General features: G+C 45.6%; 1 protein-coding gene across 1 annotated transcript; it reads right to left on the bottom strand.

Annotated features, from left to right (window-relative positions):
* Positions 1-8,651: 8,651 nt before the first annotated feature.
* Positions 8,652-17,535, bottom strand: LOC123132207 (L-arabinokinase). Its single transcript, XM_044551980.1, has 29 exons — positions 17,227-17,535; positions 16,956-17,132; positions 16,772-16,855; positions 16,564-16,640; positions 15,786-15,852; positions 15,442-15,499; positions 15,278-15,345; positions 15,131-15,193; positions 14,914-14,967; positions 14,726-14,828; positions 14,528-14,637; positions 14,294-14,413; positions 13,791-13,847; positions 13,186-13,349; positions 12,924-13,083; positions 12,634-12,717; positions 12,004-12,123; positions 11,621-11,751; positions 11,460-11,541; positions 11,200-11,287; positions 10,988-11,031; positions 10,783-10,878; positions 10,608-10,684; positions 10,308-10,517; positions 10,048-10,213; positions 9,590-9,661; positions 9,272-9,478; positions 8,997-9,076; positions 8,652-8,814 (listed from the first exon to the last, which is right to left on the bottom strand). Exons 1-29 carry the CDS (start codon positions 17,338-17,340, stop codon positions 8,712-8,714), a joined length of 3,036 nt encoding a protein of 1,011 aa, XP_044407915.1. The 5' UTR covers positions 17,341-17,535; the 3' UTR covers positions 8,652-8,711.
* Positions 17,536-17,952: the final 417 nt, after the last annotated feature.

The raw sequence follows: 17,952 nt of genomic DNA, 5'->3' as shown, positions 1-17,952 counted from the left end.
GGGCTGGCCTCCCAAGGCCCACTCCCCAGCTAACCCTAGCGCAGGGAGAGAGCCCATCTCCTCTCCCTCTCGATGCCATCTCTCCCTCGACCCCTTCCCGCACCGCCGCCTCTCCCTTCGTCCCTCCCAGCGCTCGATCCCCTCGCGCTTCTCTCGATCCCGCACGTCTCCCCCTCCTCTTGCGCCACCAGAGGAGACCCTCTCCTCGATCCTCACCCTCCCCTTGGCACTGCCATGCCGGCCTGCGACGCCACCGCCGAGCTCCACCAGGACCACACCGGCCTCTCCTCCTTCCTCGCTGTGCCTCTGCCTTCGGACGTTGCCAGCGAGCAGCTCTCCTTCTTCGTCCATGGCGGCCGCCGCTCCTGCCAAGTCCCTCGTCCGGATCCGTCAAGCCCCCCCGCCTCCTACTGTTTTCTTCCCTCGCCGGAGCCGCGTCAAGTCACGTTGATGCCCTGCTTCCCCGGCTTTGCCAGCGCATGTCGTCGCCCCGCCGCCTGCATGGCTCCAGCCTGTAGCCGCTGCTCCCTGCGTCGAGGAGTCGCCGCGCCAAGTCCCTGTGCCAGGCGCCTCCGCCTCTGCTCCGCTCCGCCTTGCTGCCCCGGCCTCGTCCTCGTCGCCTTGCCGCTCCATGCCCATCGCTGTACCCCCCCTGCTGCTCCCTGCATCAGTCCTAGGGCCGACCCTCACCCCGCAGCCAAGCCGTGCTGTCGCCGCTGCTGCACCTCCAGCCTTTTGTCTTGCTTCTTTTTGGACCAACCAGAACGTCTCCAAGAACCGTACGCGGACGCTTCGTCTCCAGGATTTTCGCCAAGTACCTCTACATGCAAACTCGCCAAGTACGTGACCCGGAGGCGCCAAGTTTGACTATGAATGGCTGCACGTCCGACCCTGTATTCGAACCTCAAGCGTCAAGTTCCACTACCGTTGTCGCGAATCCGACAAGACCAAGTGTACGACTACAACGTGAACAAGTACCATGACGACCTCCGAAGAACTCGGTTTCACCAAGTCCCACTACCGTCGCCTCCGGAAGCCTCGGATCCGTCAAGTTCCTCGACGACAAGTGCATGACTATGCAGATTGTACCAAGTACCCCTTCGGGTTGACGAGATTGGCAAGTGCGAAACACCAAGTACCACGACGACCATCGACATGTACCCCTACACCGCACCGAAACGCCGAGTACCTCGCCGTGACCCCAAACATCTATGGAAACTTGTGCGACTAAGAACGTGAACGACTACCATTGCCAAGATCGCTAGTACCACCACCATCGCCGAGGACCGATAGTACCACTACTTCCACTACCATCGCCACGAGAAGGACTACTTCCCACAACAAACCGTGAATGACTACTTCCGCTATGACTGTCCCGAGAACGTCTACTTCCCCTACACCGCATCGAACTCGAACCGCTCCGATAACGCACGCTTCGAAGGTATAACCCCGAGACGACCGCCCGTGAACGAATGCATGTGTGATGTATGAGATGCTCGTGCTTGCACCGTGCTCGAATTGTCGGTGCACGTTGCCCTCTTTTTCCATGTCACCGACATGTAGAAACCCGGTTCCCGGGATCACCCCACCATCTTGCATGACACGCTCATGTCACTTTTCCTTTTGCACCGGTATCTCCATGAGCTACCGGAACCGATATGTTGCTGTGGCACCATTTTCGGATTCGTTGCCATGGCACCCCTTTCGTTTTCGCCACGATGACTAATGCTTCATAAAATGCTCTTATCAACATTTTCATAAAAAATGCTAAAAACTTGCATATGTCATTCGCATCATGATAATAACATTTAAAATGTTAAGAATGTTGTTTGCTTTAAATTGCTAAATGCATATGAGGATTTACCGGAATTGTTGTTTGTTGTTCCGGCCTCATTTAAACTTGCCTAAATGTTTAGTTTACACATGCTTCACCTCTTGCCATGTTAACCAACATTTAATATTGTTGAGTACCTAACCGGGAGTGAACTAAATAATTGATGTGGTGTTCCATCAATATGCAACCCGTTGCATATTGAGGTCCACTTAATTTGTAGTTTTGGTTGTTGCACTTTGCCATGTCATGTATCATTAAACTGGACATGCATCATACTTGTTTGCGCATCATGCCATGTTATGTGATGGTTGTTTACTTCTTTCCGGTGTGCTTCTTCGGGTTGTTTCCAGTAATGTCGTGATTGTGAGGATCCGTTCGACTTCGTCCGATTGTCTTCTTCATGGACTCGTTCTTCTTCCTTGCGGGATCTCAGGCAAGATGACCATACCCTCGAAATCACTTCTATCTTTGCTTGCTAGTTGCTCGCTCTTTTGCTATGCCTATGCTGCGATACCTACCGCTTGCTTATCATGCCTCCCATATTGTTAAGCCAAGCCTCTAACCCACCTTGTCCTAGCAAACCGTTGATTGGCTACGTTACCGCTTTGATCATCCCCTCTTATAGCGTTGTTAGTTGCAGGTGAAGATTGAAGTTTGTTCCTTGTTGGAACATGGAGATGTTGTTCCTTGTTGGAACATGTTTTACTTGTTGGGATATCACAATATATCTTATTTAATTAATGCATCTATATACTTGGTAAAGGGTGGAAGGCTCGGCCTTATGCCTGGTGTTTTGTTCCACTCTTGCCGCCCTAGTTTCCGTCATATCGGTGTTATGTTCCCGGATTTTGCGTTCCTTACGCGGTTGGGTTATAATGGGAACCCCTTGACAGTTCGCTTGAATAAAACTCCTCCAGCAAGGCCCAACCTTGGTTTTACCATTCGCCACCTAGCCTTTTTCCCTTGGGAGTCGCGCATCCCGAGGGTCATCTTTATTTTAACCCCCCCCCGGGCCAGTGCTTGTCTAAGTGTTGGTCCGAAATGGAGTCCTTGCGGGCCACCTCAGGGAAACTTGAGGGCTGGTTTTAGTTGTAGCTGAGCGCTCATCCGGTGTTGCCCTGAGAACGAGATATGTGCAGCTCCCATCAGGATGTCGGCGCATCGGGCGGTCTTTGCTGGACTTGTTTTACCATTGTCGAGGATGTCTTGTAGAACCGGGATACCGAGTCTGATCGGAATGTCTCGGGAGGAGGTCTATTCCTTCGTTGACCGTGAGAGCTTGTCATGGGCTAAGTTGGGACACCCCTGCAGGGATTTGAACTTTCGAAAGCCGTGCCCGCGGTTATGGGCAGATGGGAATTTGTTAATGTCCGGTTGTAGAAACCTGAAGTTGACCTTAATTAAAATGCATCAACCGCGTGTGTAACCGTGATGGTCTCTTTCCGGCGGAGTCCGGGAAGTGAACACGGTTGTTGGAGTTATGCTTGACGTAGGTTGTTCTAGGATCACTTCTTGATCATACTTTTATCGACCGTGCTTTGCCTTCTCTTCTCGCTCTCTTTTGCGTATGTTAGCCACCATATATGCTAGTCGCTTGCTGCAGCTCCACCTCATACCTTTACCTTACCCATAAGCTTAAATAGTCTTGATCGCGAGGGTGCGAGATTGCTGAGTCCCCGTGGCTCACAGATACTTCCAAAACCAGCTTGCAGGTGTCGATGAGTCCATGCAGATGACGCAACCAAGCTCAGGAGGAGCTCGATGAAGATCTTGTCCTTTGTGTTGTTTCGTTTTAGTTGATCAATAGTGGAGCCCAGTTGGGGTCGATCGAGGACCTTTGTCGCATTTGGGGTTCTTCTTTTATTTTGGCTCCGTAGTCGGGCCTTGATTGTATTTGGATGATGTAATTCTTTATTCATGTAATTGTGTGAAGTGGCGATTGTAAGCCAACTATGTATCTTTTCCCCTATTGTATTACATGGGTTGTGTGCGAAGATTACCTCACTTGCGATATTGCTTTCAATGCGGTTATGCCTCTAAGTCGTGCTTCGACACGTGGGAGATATAGCCACATCGAGGGCGTGACACATGCCCAAATGAATTTGATGCTCATCTAGTTAACAAGAAAAACCTCAATGCCATGAAAAAAACCCAGAGTATCTGCTGGAATCAGATTTAAAAATCCAGATCCAACATGAAGATCTATGCTAGATCCCTACAATCCTACATACATACAACTAGCACGCCCAAGTGAAATTGATGCTCATCTAGTTAACAAGAAAAACCCCAATGTCATGAAAAAAACAGAGCAAAAAACAGAGTAATACCTCAGATAGCTCGTCGATGGCATCCTCCTCGAAGTCGCTGCCCTTCCTGCAATCTAGGTCGAACTCCTTTATGGCGTTCTCCTCGTAGAGCTCATCGATTTCGTCATGCACCTGGCACTTAAGCCTTCTCATCTCCTCCTCCTCCAGATCTTCCCCGACCTTGTGCTCGCTGACGGGTGCCTCGACGGTGCGATGGCAGCGGGAGCAGGCACATCGGTCACTGCACCGCTAGCTTTCGCCGCTACGGCGGACTCGGCCGCTCCACCCACGGCTGCAGCGACGGCAGCAGGCTGCTCTGCTCCGATGGTTGCCTCCGGCTCGTCCGCCACATCTTCACGCCCGCGTTTCATCGTCGGTCAAAGACAGGATGAGGGAGGCGTAGGAAGGGAGGAGGGAGGCGTAGGAAGGGAGGAGGGTGGTGAGGAAGGAGGAGAGGGTGGTGAGGTGGTGAGGAAGGAAGAGAGGGTGGGGCGGTTCGGGAGAGGACGAGGGTTTTCTACCCGATTTGGGGAAGAAATGCACTGCTCCTGCCTCTTGGAGTTACCGAGGCGCCGCGGGTGCTGATTTGACTTGACACACCCACCCGGCCGTCCCCATTCCACGTGAGGACGTGGCGGTCGTGCAGGCGGAGGCGGTTTGCCATCAATTGCTATCGGTCTCACTAGTGGGTCCCCTTGTCATCCACACCAACCGCTTAAAATAAAGTGATTTTTTCTATATGGATTTTCTAAGGTTTTTGCAACGATAAAATGCTTAAAACACTTCTGACATGTTGTGATGTTTTCGGTAATTAATGGTCTACTCGCTGGGATTATTCCACTGCGTGATGTTTTCTACATGCCAGGTTGTAGTATGAAATGCTAACTGTTCTATATGGTAGTGGCTGGTCTCTAATTGGACCGAAATGTTTAACTAGTATCAATGGTAGAGGCGTTTCGTTGTGCGCCACATCCAACAGTTCACGTAACTAATTATCCAAAGATTAAAGTATCAAACCCTTGGTCACACATAGCAACATTTCGTTCCTAAAAATTAAGGTACTTCCACATTCAAACTAACTAATACTACAAATTCGAAGGAACTACTTAATACATTAACAGCACATAGGGAACTAGCCCTGGTCTAATGGCTTGAGAAAGGACGAACAAAAGCTGAAAGAAGAAGGATCAACCAGTAGTAGCACCATCAGCCTCCCAGCCTCACAACTTCAGCCAGCCTGGTGAACTCCAGGTTTTTTCCTGCAAAACACACATGGGATGATGGAGGCAAGAAAATAAATATGCCAGGGGTCTTGTCATGGCATCTAATCGCACGGAATGCTAGTACAAATGATGGAGAACAAAACAACCAACCTAAGCGAATTCATAGGAGTTATAGATCCATGGATACCATCATGAAAAAATGCTCAGTTTTAATTCAGACACAAGACTTGGTGAAAACATGCATATTCATATCAGCAACATTGATATGGCATCTTTGCAAGCTTGGGTCAGTGACTTGTCTTGTGTTTCATGGCATGACAATAATTTTAACAATAAATAGACATGAAATTGACCCAAACTCATGTACAAAGTTAGGCCATATGATGCATGGATTAATTCACAAATAAATGACAAAATGCCAACTTTGTATAGAATTTGCAGTACTGAAATATTTCAGTGTGTACCGGTGTGTACTGAAACTGCAGTAGTGAAATAATTCAGTGTGCATCGGTGTGTACTGAAATTGTAGTAACGAAATATTTCAGTGCCTACCGATGTGTACCGAAATATTTCAGTGTCTACCACTAGAACATTACAAATTTTGCCTAGGGCAGTACCGAAATATTTCAGTGCCTATCGGTGTGTACCGAAATATTTCAGTGTCCACCACTACAACATTACAAATTTTGCCTAGGGCAATTCCCAAATATTTCAGTGCCTACCGGTGTGTACCGAAATATTTCAGTGTCTAGCACTAGAACATTACTAATTTTTTCTGGGGTTCATATGATGTCTAGGGTTCACATACATCATAATCCATCCTCCAAATCCATATACTCAAATATTCACGCAATTCATTGAGATTAAAATGCCATCTAGCATTCACTTTCTGAGCTATTACGATCAGTATCACCACGATGTAAGCACAAGCAGTAGGAAGATGAGGAGTGGGGAAGCTTACTCTAAACATAGCTACCGCCGCCGTTCAGACGAGGAGAGCGGCGAGGGAAGCGTGGAGAACGGCGGGGAAGCGAGGTCGCGACCACTGTCCTCCTCATCTTGCGCTTCGGAGTCTCTGGTGACTCGGTTGGAGGCTGCACAATCTGCAATGGCACCTCGTGCACGGTGGGTTCCTGATCCAGTGGATGCTCTACCCTGGATCTGAACGCCCACCACCTCCGTCTGGTCCACTCGCTGGACGAATTGGCCTGCTCCATCGCCCAGAGGAGGATCTCGATCTTGTGAATCGGTTGTGCGGGCGGGGGGCAAAGCTTTGCCCTCTCCTTCTTCGTCAAATTCTTGAGAGTGGCCATTGTCGTCCAGCTCATCTGCCTTGTGTTGTCAAACCAAGAACGGATCTCCCTCAACCTGGCCAACTTGACCTGGTCGCCGCCGGCGATCTGCACGAAGTCGGTGTTCTCGTCGCCGGCCATCGGCTCGATCTGCCGTGGAAGAGGGGGTGGGGTGGGGTGGGGGGGGGTTGCCTGAGTGGAGCGAAGTTGCAGCGGCAAGGAGGAGATGACTGCGGTGGACTTGGAGGAGAGGGAGGAGATGGCCGCCGATGAGTAATTGTGGAATGTGTAGCACCATGGCGGCGGTTATGCATTCGACGAGAGGGGCGGCGCGTGCAAATTTTCCTAGGACTAAACTGCCCCTAGATTAAAACGCGTCCCCACCTTGTCACGAGTACCGGCCCCACTCGTTTTAGTACTTTCGCGTACTTTCATCGGAGTACTACCCAGTACTTCGTATTTGTCTGCCGTTAGATCGACATCAACGAACAGTTCTAAAAAAGCCCAACCACTTTAAAACTTGTAATTGCTTTTATGAGAAAATAGTTTAACAAGATCACGCCAATTCTTAAAATACTACCCTAATATGCAAAGTCCAGATAGCATGACAAGGAAAACATATCCAAAGCCTCACGTTGAAGATTATGAAAAATATTTTAAGTATACACTACTATGTCGGAAGTCAAGGTGAGTACACCACTAGATCTTGGAACTAGATGTGGAAGGAAGAAAAGAACAGCCAAATCTAGCATTGAAGAGGTAGCAACAGTGCAAGGATCACAATGGAGGCCAGAAGCTTAGATCCATTGTTCAAGTTCAACCCCCTTTGGTGCCTCAGGTCCAACCAAGTGCATGCATCTGAACAGAATATGTGCTGAGGTGACACTGGCACTGCACCTAATATGTTTCCATTGGAAGACATAACTTGTGGTTTGCATGGCATTATCTTCCTCCTTATCTCGTGCTCTAATTATTAGAAAAAACCCTACATATAGTCTGATTTAAAGCCTGGCAGCAGGCGCTCTAGTTGGTGGTTTGGAAGGTTTTCCTGAGATGGACAGTGCATGGGTAGGCTGGCTCAGGGCCAATCAAAAGACATGGCCCAGCCAATCGCCACAGCCTCAGCCCCCAAAGGCACAACAACAAACAGTGCATCTGCACAGGAGCAGAGTGGGCCTGCTCGCCCGCCCCTTCTTTGATGAAGTTTCTGGGTCAGTTTGGACCCACCGAAAGAGAAATTCAATCGAAAACTTTTGTCCTGCGAAAGGGATATCCAATCGGAAGGTTGTTCGGAACATTTTTGCCAGAACGCCGGAGCAGAAATCAACGGCGATGTATGGATAGATAGATACTGCCGACACACAGAAATAGACGAGGCTGCTGTGTCTGGAAGTTGCATATTCATATGAATATGAAAGGGCGACGGTCAAAGTTGCGTGTGCGTGTTCGAAAACACGTCGTCCATGTCCATGTCCAAAATGTCATGTTTTTGCAACAGGGAATATAGCATCTTCTGTCAGGCACTTGCGCCGTCAACTTCTCCAAACAGCGATTTCTTACTGCGATTTCTGCCGGGTGATCGTTCCAGACCACTCGCTGAACCCTGTTCATGATCGGGCTCAGGCCGCGCCTGCATGTTCGGGCCTCTCCCGGGTCGCCAACTTGCCAGCTGAAGCAGAGCCCCTTTGCTGTGATGGTGTGTGCTTGATAACCAAGCTATTGTCGCCGCAACTGCAAGGAGCCAGGGGGAGTGGCCCTTGATGGCGGCCTCGGAATAGTCGAAGTCGGTAGATGGCCCGTGGCCATCGCAAATGGCTGGCTGATCCAGAGAGTACATTCAACAATCTCTGACCAAATGCACTGTTGTGCTAACATGCAGCAACCTGTGACAAAAGATGACAGTCAGATTCTGCCTTCAGATCAGACGCATTACGCAACCTGGTGCGGTGTGGCAAATTCGACAATGTGTTTCAAGTATATATGCCAAACCAACACATGCTTGCAATCTTGGCATTTTTATTCGGCAATATCTGCGCGTAGCCATGGGCAGAACAACCTACAAAGTTCCAGGACCAATCACATGTTCGTATCTAATTTGCCTAGTGACAAACTGGATTTGATCAGAAGCATCCTTTACAGATTCAACAGCGGCACTTGCTCTGCAAGTTTGCACCAGATTGTTGACATTATTGTGTACCACTACTACACTACTATGTTTAATCTACTGGTGGAATGAAGTGCCATGTTGTTCGACATGAACAACTTGTATCGATGTTCTTGTCTTGACGAATGTTGGAAGTCAGGCGATACTTATGCCGACCGCCATCGGATCTTCAGGTACCCGAATTTGCCCGCGCCGGGAGACGAACCCTCGAAGACAATTGGTAGGTAACCGGTGGCTGCTTTGTATCTTTTCTGGATCTGAAAGGGTCCAACAAGAGTTAGTATTCATGGATACTATGGTGAATTGTGATATCCTTTGGGGAAGGATTCAAGATTTATCTATCTTTTGTGATGAGAAATCAGAGGAGAGTTAGTAGTATGGTTGTAATTGACGTGCTTACAATTAGAGAATTCGGGGTGTTCACTAATACAAAAAAATACATGGACAATTACCTCGAAAATCTCTTCACTACTTTTCAGGCTATTTTTCCCAATAACACAAACTGAACCACCAGAACCTCCACCAGTGATCTTTGCACCAAATAGACTCGGGCCTTCATGTTGCGAGGTGGTCTTCCTGTGCTGGATTTCTTGTACTAGATTCACCAGCCTATCAGTCCCATCAGAACCAAGCCCGCAAGCATTGTAGCTGTAATGGCACTGCCATCAAGGAGAAAACAAGAGGGTCAACAGTATGCCACAATTTCTGAATTTAAAATAATACAGAAGCACATAGATTGATAACCAAGTGTCAGAGTGCATGAAATTTACCTGATACATAAGTTCTCCAAGGGCTGAAAGTTGCTCATCTGTTTTGGCTGCTGTTAACAATGCTTTGAAGGCCTACATAGCAGATGATATATATTTTTAAAAAGAAAATCTTAAAGCTGTTTGCGAAAGCATAATATAATTGCAGGTTTTATCTAAGCTTTTTTTTACGCTATCTAGCTTAAGATAAAACCAAATGCCTCTCTGTGTGCAGCTTGTATGGGAAAACAAGCTTTTTAAATGCTTTTGAGCTCAGAGCTCTAAAATAATTGGTAAGCTATGTTTCCTCTGTCTCATATTAGTTGTCTAGATACATCAATTTCAGCGACAGCTAATGAGACGGAGGGAGTATAAAATTGGTAAACACATGAAAATGGAAAGAAAACAAAAAACTAAAAATCCTGCAAGTTTTCATCAACTATTATGCAGAAGAATTGGCAATAAGGTTCAAGATACTAAACCTCAACACGGAAGTTCTCGTATATGGGATGTCTAGTAGGAGCCTTCACACTGTAAGATCTTTTTGGGTCAATAACTGTTACTGCATCGTTGTGATCTCCATATTTCTCCTTAAATTCATCCCCAGTAATGAACTCAGGAATATCTCTTGCATAGGCAGCTTCATATCTGTAGTAGAAGAATTAACATGTGAATCTAAGCGACAAGGAAAACGCAATGCAGAATCACAAGTCTTCGCCAATTTCAGTAATGTAAATCAGACCTATGAGGTGGTAGGTTGCATAGATACTGCAGTGAAGCTTCAGATTTCAGAAGATCCACACCATATTTTTCATATTCTTCAGAAGCGTCGCATGATTGCGTAGGAGCAGACGGAAAGGATTGAGAAATTAGGTCAGATGCAGCACACTTAATCATCTTGCGTCCCATATATGTGCCTACCCTCACAGATCCATAATCAGTCCCACCAACACTACACAACACAAAAGAGAGTGCAATTAGCTTCAGTTCATTACTGAAATCATCTCAGAAGTACACTAGGCACAATCAGGACAAGATCTACCTATGTCGTATCCCAGAGTCCAGACCCCAAAATCGTATATGAGTTGGAATGCTGACCAATTCTTTCACTTCAGCAGGCTGCACGGAAGTTGACAAAATAAATATAAAGATCACAGAGCTGGACTGGATGAATGATTGTATCAACCAGCTATTGGAACACGATAACCCTCACTAACCTGGCAAACCATAGCCAGAAGTTTGTTGGCTTCTCCGCAAGCAGATGTCATTTGGTCCATTACACCACAAGGAGCTCCAACAATGTGATTCTCAACCTGCATAATTGTTCACCAATGGATGAATAACTTGAACAGAAGATGAAGTGATGATTGCAACACAGTTTGAACCCATCAAGGGGTAACTTTATCTTTACAAATACCGTACCTTTTGACAGAGTATAGCAAGATCCCTTGGAGCAATATTTAAACCTACAGCAAAGAAAAACACATGGGTTACAATTTAGTATGTTCAGTTAGTTGAATGCGCACCAGTAGCTGCAGACGAAGTAGGGAGTTCAAATAATATTAACTAAAACAAGAACCATTCTATTAGATTTTCGTACAAGCAACATGCATCGATGTAATCAATGTACTAACCATAGACTGCGGCAATAGCAGACATTGTAGCAACCTCCACTGATGCAGAAGATGAGACACCTTTGCCTTCAGGAACAGAAGAAGAAACCTGATAATCCAAACAAGAATATCAAAAGGTGAGCATACAAGCAGTCCTTTGTTGATGAATTCTTAAAGCACACCTCCCCAATTTGAGCAAGGTGGGAAATAGATGAACTGTTACATATTTTAAACCATGACAAGAGTTTTGATGAAACTTAGAAGAAAGGGTCAATACCCACCAAAATGCTCATGCTGTCTGTGAATTGAACACCTAGTTCAGTCATCAACACAAGAACTGTTCCAGCAACATAGGCAGCCCATCTGAGATAGAACAGTTTTTTCAATAAGAATGCAAATGCCATGTTATCACTTAGAGAGGAAAGAAAAGCATTTTTCTTACTTTTGAGATGGATCCTGGGAGAAATATTCTTTGGCCTTTTCATACGATATTGGTTTGTCACCATCCATAAAATCAGACAGGTCCATATCGAATGTTGGTGCCCGGTTACTCAATTCAGAGCCAAATGATACCTGCACAAACATTCAGTTGTCCAAAATGAGCATATTACACATTCAACTTAACATGTCGCATCTACTCTGGCTGGCTGCTCTCTGTGAAAGAGAATGTCAGAAGAACAAGAAAAATGAAACTTAACATGCTGCATTTTTTTAGTTATCCAGTGGACAATGCAAGAAATGAAAGGTGAAAAAAAAACCTGTTGGAACGCATGACTATGTGCAAGATAAGAAGATAAAGAAGCTTGGAGATTTAATTATACATACAATTTGCAAAATCGGCACTGCTCCATTTGCTAGCTGCCTAGCCTGAGTATGCTTCCATAGCTTCTGCTTGACAGGATCGCTTCTCTGAATAGCAACATGACAGGCCTCTCGAATGGGCATCTGGTAATTGGACAACCACAACGTCAATCAGACATGCCAAAAAACTAACACTCTTCCATTTTACTTAAGTAAACTGAATGGACCAATTTCCTAAGGTGGTATTTGTAAAGAAAAGTAGAATGCTGATAAAGTATCAAGTAAGATAATCAATCCTTGCTATAACCCATTCATTTTGGAGGAGGAGGACAGAGCCTCAAAATGTTTCCTAACACCTATATTAGAAATACTAACAACCCACTAAACTAATCACCATCTAATAAAAAATAATCAATCACTATGCAAGGCGTGTGCATTTTGAGATAGTAAATGTAAGCACATCCTTTCACAATGCACACAGGAGTCCAGGATAAACCCTATGATGAAGCGACACATAGGAGGAGAAACAAACTAAAAGCAAAGTAAACACATAATGGAAGAATCTGTAATCTGTACATACTGAAAATTGAGTTTACTATTTTCGTAGAATTGACATGCAAGCAGAGCACAAGAACAAAACTATTTCAGAATTACCTGTAGTACAAGACTTCCTGAATAATCTGCAATGCCACCCATGACATCCAATCGTCCAGGTGCTCTTGCAACATATATATCCTCCTGCGACAGAACAAATCACTAATTAACACTGCATACGAATATCATTTGACAAAATATTTTCCTCAAGTATCAAGAAAATGAAGGGTGTGTCATCAGACATGGTTGTAACTTTTGCATTATCTAGTCTAGTATAGGGAAAAGAAGCAGAACCTGGGACAGATTACATAATTCACTATTCAGGGACTGGAAAATGCAGAACTGCATACCTCCAAGTCAAAGAGTACAGAAGCAGCAGTCCTTTCTCGGGATTGCTTCTCAGGGATCCTCGGATCGTTTCCAACAAGCCCAGATAAACTTGTCAGGAAAGCCATAGTATCGGTTAATCCTTGCATGTCTCCATGGAGAATCTCGAAGTCCTCAAAAGATCTGACAAAAAGGTAAAGGTAAATAAACGGGAACATAACAGCGTACGCTGTTGGAGAAATGGCAAATGGTATGAAGGAAAAAAGAAAGGAAATGTGAACTTACGATTCTGCACTTCCATTAATCCGACGAGACGCGGGTGCTGGGCGAACACCGATTTCTTTCTCGGAGAGAGAATACCATTCAGGGATTCCTACATCTCTCCCGGGAGCCCTCTGTAGTTGGTATCCTAGCACTATGGCATCACGTAATCGTCTTGCCCCACTCAACTGAAATTGCACAATCAAAAAAGTTTATTAAATAAGGGCAAAAGATGTGAATTTTTTTAACAAAAGTTTATAGTTTAAAATTTCCAAAGCAGCAAACACTTATTCCAACTTAGCAGTTATCAACTACATGAAAAGTTGCATGATAAGTCCTTAATTTCACACACAAATTTTCTCTTACACTTCTAGAGTAGATCTCCTTTTAACAAGTATTGGGACAAGCAATGATAGTTTTCTTTTGTTATATACAGATTACTTATATGAAGTGTTAAAGCAAGAATTTTTTAGTATAACACTATTTGGAGATAAATAAAGCAAAACTATGGCTTCATAACAACATGAAAATAAATCAGAAGACTGAGTCGATACGAAAATCAAGGTACAACAGAAGGTAAAATAAGCCCAATGATCATACTCAGCATTATTATATGTGCAGTCACTCACCTTGCCGGAAATATACTTCTTCCCGACAGCAGTATCCTGGAGGATATGTGCAGCCACCTGAACGAAGAAATAAAAGCTTAGAATGAAAGGGCGTTCACAATGCAATCTCATAAAGTGGACTGTGCTGCAAACACGTTATATCTTTTTCCAAGGAAAAAAGGAAATGGGATGTTAAGGCCTTGTTCGGCAGCTCTCCAACTCCGTATAATACGGGAGCGGACGGAGCGCCAGTTTTACAACTTCACAAAAATGCACTACAGGCTGCTCTGCTCCGGCCGCTCCAGGAGCAGAGCCGCGGAGCGGAGGGCTGCCGAACACGGCCTAAGTTGCTGCCTCCTGATTTTTTTGGAAGAACTGATTCTGCAAGCTATTTAAATGCTTCTTATATTTAAAACCAAACTGTCCCTGGTTGTTCTGTGCAAATATAATCATCAACATGATTTCTAATTGAGTTGGCGAATAACATTCACAAATATTGCACCTGGGAGCGGAAAGTAGATTACCTCGCCACCATTTATTGGACGATCATAGCAGGGCTTAAGTGTTAAAGCGCGTAGCAGATAAGGTTTCCAATGTCCAGTAAGTAAATCCCTCCGTATCATCTCAATGCCACATTGATAATGCTGTTTTTTAAGGGACAAAAGAGGATACAAGACAGTGTGTCATGGTACTTGAATGACAGTCTTATATAGCCTGAAATGCCATTTATGTAAGGTGATGCTCAGAGATGTTTTAACCTCAAGCATATTCCGCAGAAAAGGCTCTTCATTGAAATAATCTCTACGAACAAATACAAATGGCAGCTTGTACGCCAAAGCCTCACTCACGGTACCATATCCAATTTTCCCTACATGAGAGAGCCACAATTGTTATGTGTCGGGCAAGAAAAAGAAAAACAGAGAAAATAACACCAATGTGTATAACATTGTGTTTACCAAGCATGCAGTCAGATGCTGCCATTAAATCAGGTGTGTACGCATCCTTTGCGAGCTTGACATAATTTGGAGGAAGCTCTTGAGTATCAGATGCACCACATACCTGTCAGAAAATAGCATAATTTTAGTCAGAAAGGTTGGCAAGGAACTGAAAGGAAGTAAATAAATTGTCGTCAAACAAACTGTACCAAACAAAGCCAACCATCAGGCAACCACTCTTTCTTCAGTTTCCATCCTGCCGGCTGGAGAATAGAGTAGTATCATCATAATGACATTAACATTGAACTAGTATAAAAAACAAAGATCAAATTTTAACAGATATGTGTAATTAGCTGACATCAGTTAATTTATTGAAATGAAGTAAGCATTCATATATAAGAAAAAAGTCCTTAGTTACTGGCCCACCTGTCCTCCAAAGTTGAAAATGACCACCTTAACATCCTCTGCAATCCCTAGTTCCTTTCTCACCTGATATATGAAAATTGTAGAAGTTAGACACAAATAATATGGATTAGTTTATAGAGTAACATTCTCAAGCAGAATCATACAGACCTCGGATCGAGATTTGTGTAATCTTCTCACCACAAGAGGCACATCAATAACGTCACGGAAAGCAGGCACTGTAGAAGATAAAATTAATCACTTCTTATTCATGAGAAGTGCAAGCCAATATTTAAGATCTTTGGAAATATTATCACTCAGTCAGGGGGACATACTAGGGCAGTATCCAGGGAGTCGTAGTAAGAACTCACAATGTGAGTAATCCTCTGCTATCTACAGTTATTGTCAACAGGTGCACATGGTTATTAAACAAACGTAATAAATCGCAGCTTGCATATGTACACTGTGAATGGCCAATATTAAGGAAAAATACAGATGTCGGTTTCAGCTCTGGAAGGAGGATGCTTTTAGAACTTAGTGCCAGCCAACTAATTAACACTGCATTTAATAACAAACCAGCATATATAGAAGATTTATCCTAAAGGTAGAAAACTTTTAAACTTGAATTTAGCATGCCAGCAAGTGCTACAATAAGGAACTAAGTCTGCAAGCAGGGCACCTGCCACACAATTGAGCGATGATGATTTCCAGCTGCTACAACGTACTCTGCATAAATGAAGTCCCAACTGCAAATTGGAGATAAAGATCAGGGCATTTTTGTATGGAAGTCCAAATAAGATGGCTATGAAAAATTGTAAAACAATTATTTGCATACTGCCTGTCAGTTCCAGATAAAAGCTACTCCCTCCGTTAACAAATCTTACCTCTGTCCCAAAATTCTTGTCTTAGATTTGTCTAGATACGGATGTGTCTTAAATTTGTCTAGATACGGATGTATGACGATACACCCGTATCTAGACAAATCTAAGACAAGAATTTTGGGACGGAGGGAGTACTTCAATATGGACTACATTCGGACTGAAATAAGTGAACAAACACACTAAATCATGCTTATATACATCTGATTCAGGAAAAAGTTAAAACATCTTATATTTGTGAACAGAGGGAGTAATTGAATTATAAGGTATTGTTTTTTTATAACTATATGGTATTTGTTAGCATTACACACAGCTGCAGAATTTTGTGGCTTAAATATACCAGATAACAATTTATACAGAGATCATCAAGAAGTTACAGAAAATGCATCAGTATGTATGTGCCATGCCATCAAGATGTTAGCAGCAGAAAGTAGACATAAATTAGTTGAGTTGACTACAGTAAGTAAGTAAACACTGATTCCCTAAAATACTCAACCTAAGTGACAACTGGCTCGGCCGTTTGTACAGCCTCATGGCATTCGCAACACTTGGAACGAAGCAAGCAGAGGAACAACTCACCTGAAATTCGTGACACACACGGAGCGAATGCCAGCATCTGCAGCCGCCCTGCACGCCACCGGGACAACATCCGAAACCTGCCCATGGTCAACAGACAACATAACTCTGAATTCAGATGCTGCATGGCAGCGTTCATGGAGATTTCAGATATCATATAACAGTAAAAGTAAACTGGCAGGAGTCGCCGGAGGAGAAAAAAAGTAAGTACCACTAAGTCGGCCTTGATTGAGTGGAGCCACTCCACTTCAGTCCTGAGTATCGCCTCGCGGGGCACCACGGCCGTCTGATGGTACTGCATTCCGCGGCCACCGTACGATCAGTCAATCAACTAGTAGAAGGCGAGGGGGGGATATTAAAGAGAAACAACACGGCCGGTCGGGTTGGGGTTGGACCTTCTCGAGGGATGCGAGTCGGTCGACGGTGAGCGCGTCGGCCTGCACGGCGCCGCAGTCGAGCAGGACCCTGCGGATGTGGAGGCTGGGGGAGTCGATCTCGGTGGTGAAGACGAACTCCGGCGCGGCGGTGACCACGTGCACCTCGTGCCCCGCGCCGATCAGGTGCCTCACCACCTGCGCGAAAATCGAACGGAAATTCGTCATCAAAATCCCAGGGCAGGGCAGGTCGGGGCGCGCGCGCGCCCACCGAGAGGAAACAGAGGCGGACCTCGAGGGCGCGGGTGGCGTGGCCGAAGCCGTGGCCGGTGATGTAGTAGGCGAAGACGAGGCGCTGCTGCGTCGGCGGCGGCGCCTCCTCCGCGCCGCTTCCCCGGGCCACCATCCTCCGCGATCGATCCCTCCCTGCCTTCTCTGCTCCGGGCGGTGACTGCGGTGGTGTCACAGTCCGTTGGCGTGTACTCACTGTTGGGAGACTGGGTCGGCTGATCGGGCCTTCTTATAGTAAGTCGTGGGGCTATCTCATCCTCCTCCCGTGGGACGGGGAGTGAGCGAGAGTCCGGGGCGTGGACGTTTGGTTCTATCCGAGTCCCGCGGCCGGCCCTCTTTTAGTGCCCGGTTTGTTGTGCCGCTATTGCTTATCCACTTCCGGCGATCTGCTGTGCTCTGCTGGGTGACGGACTCGTCCGTGTCACGGGCACGCAACGCTGCACTGTGAAGTCGATCTCAGTTCTGATCTGAGCCATGATGAGAGTGACGTGGAGGGAGGGGCGGAGTAGGATAGGATATGGGTTTATCTGCAGCAATGATTCCCGCATATCCCTCCCATTATCACCCAACCGGCACTTGTGTGTTCAAAAGAGAAAGAAAATCGAAATGGTACTGGGGATTCGGGCGCGGCTGAGACTCCGTTAATTAAGATCGCCGTCTTCGCCTTGAGTATATAAATGGGTGGGCCAGGCCCATGAACATATAAGTAAACCTTGTTCATGTCACT

Source organism: Triticum aestivum, chromosome 6A (assembly GCF_018294505.1).
Source record: "Triticum aestivum cultivar Chinese Spring chromosome 6A, IWGSC CS RefSeq v2.1, whole genome shotgun sequence".
NCBI classification, from domain to species: Eukaryota; Viridiplantae; Streptophyta; class Magnoliopsida; order Poales; family Poaceae; genus Triticum; species Triticum aestivum.
Note: the sequence above shows the minus strand (reverse complement) of the source record. Positions and strands in the feature narration are given on the sequence as shown.

Coding starts and splice junctions, on each gene's coding strand:
- LOC123132207 (XM_044551980.1), bottom strand. CDS start 17,340: ATGGTGGCCCGGGGAAGCGGCGCGGAGGAGGCGCCGCCGCCGACGCAG. Junction 15,853..16,563: donor GTGTGTGTCACGAATTTCAG/GTGAGTTGTTCC, acceptor TCCAATTTGCAG/TTGGGACTTCATTTATGCAG. Junction 11,752..12,003: donor CAGTGCCGATTTTGCAAATT/GTATGTATAATT, acceptor ATGTTTGTGCAG/GTATCATTTGGCTCTGAATT.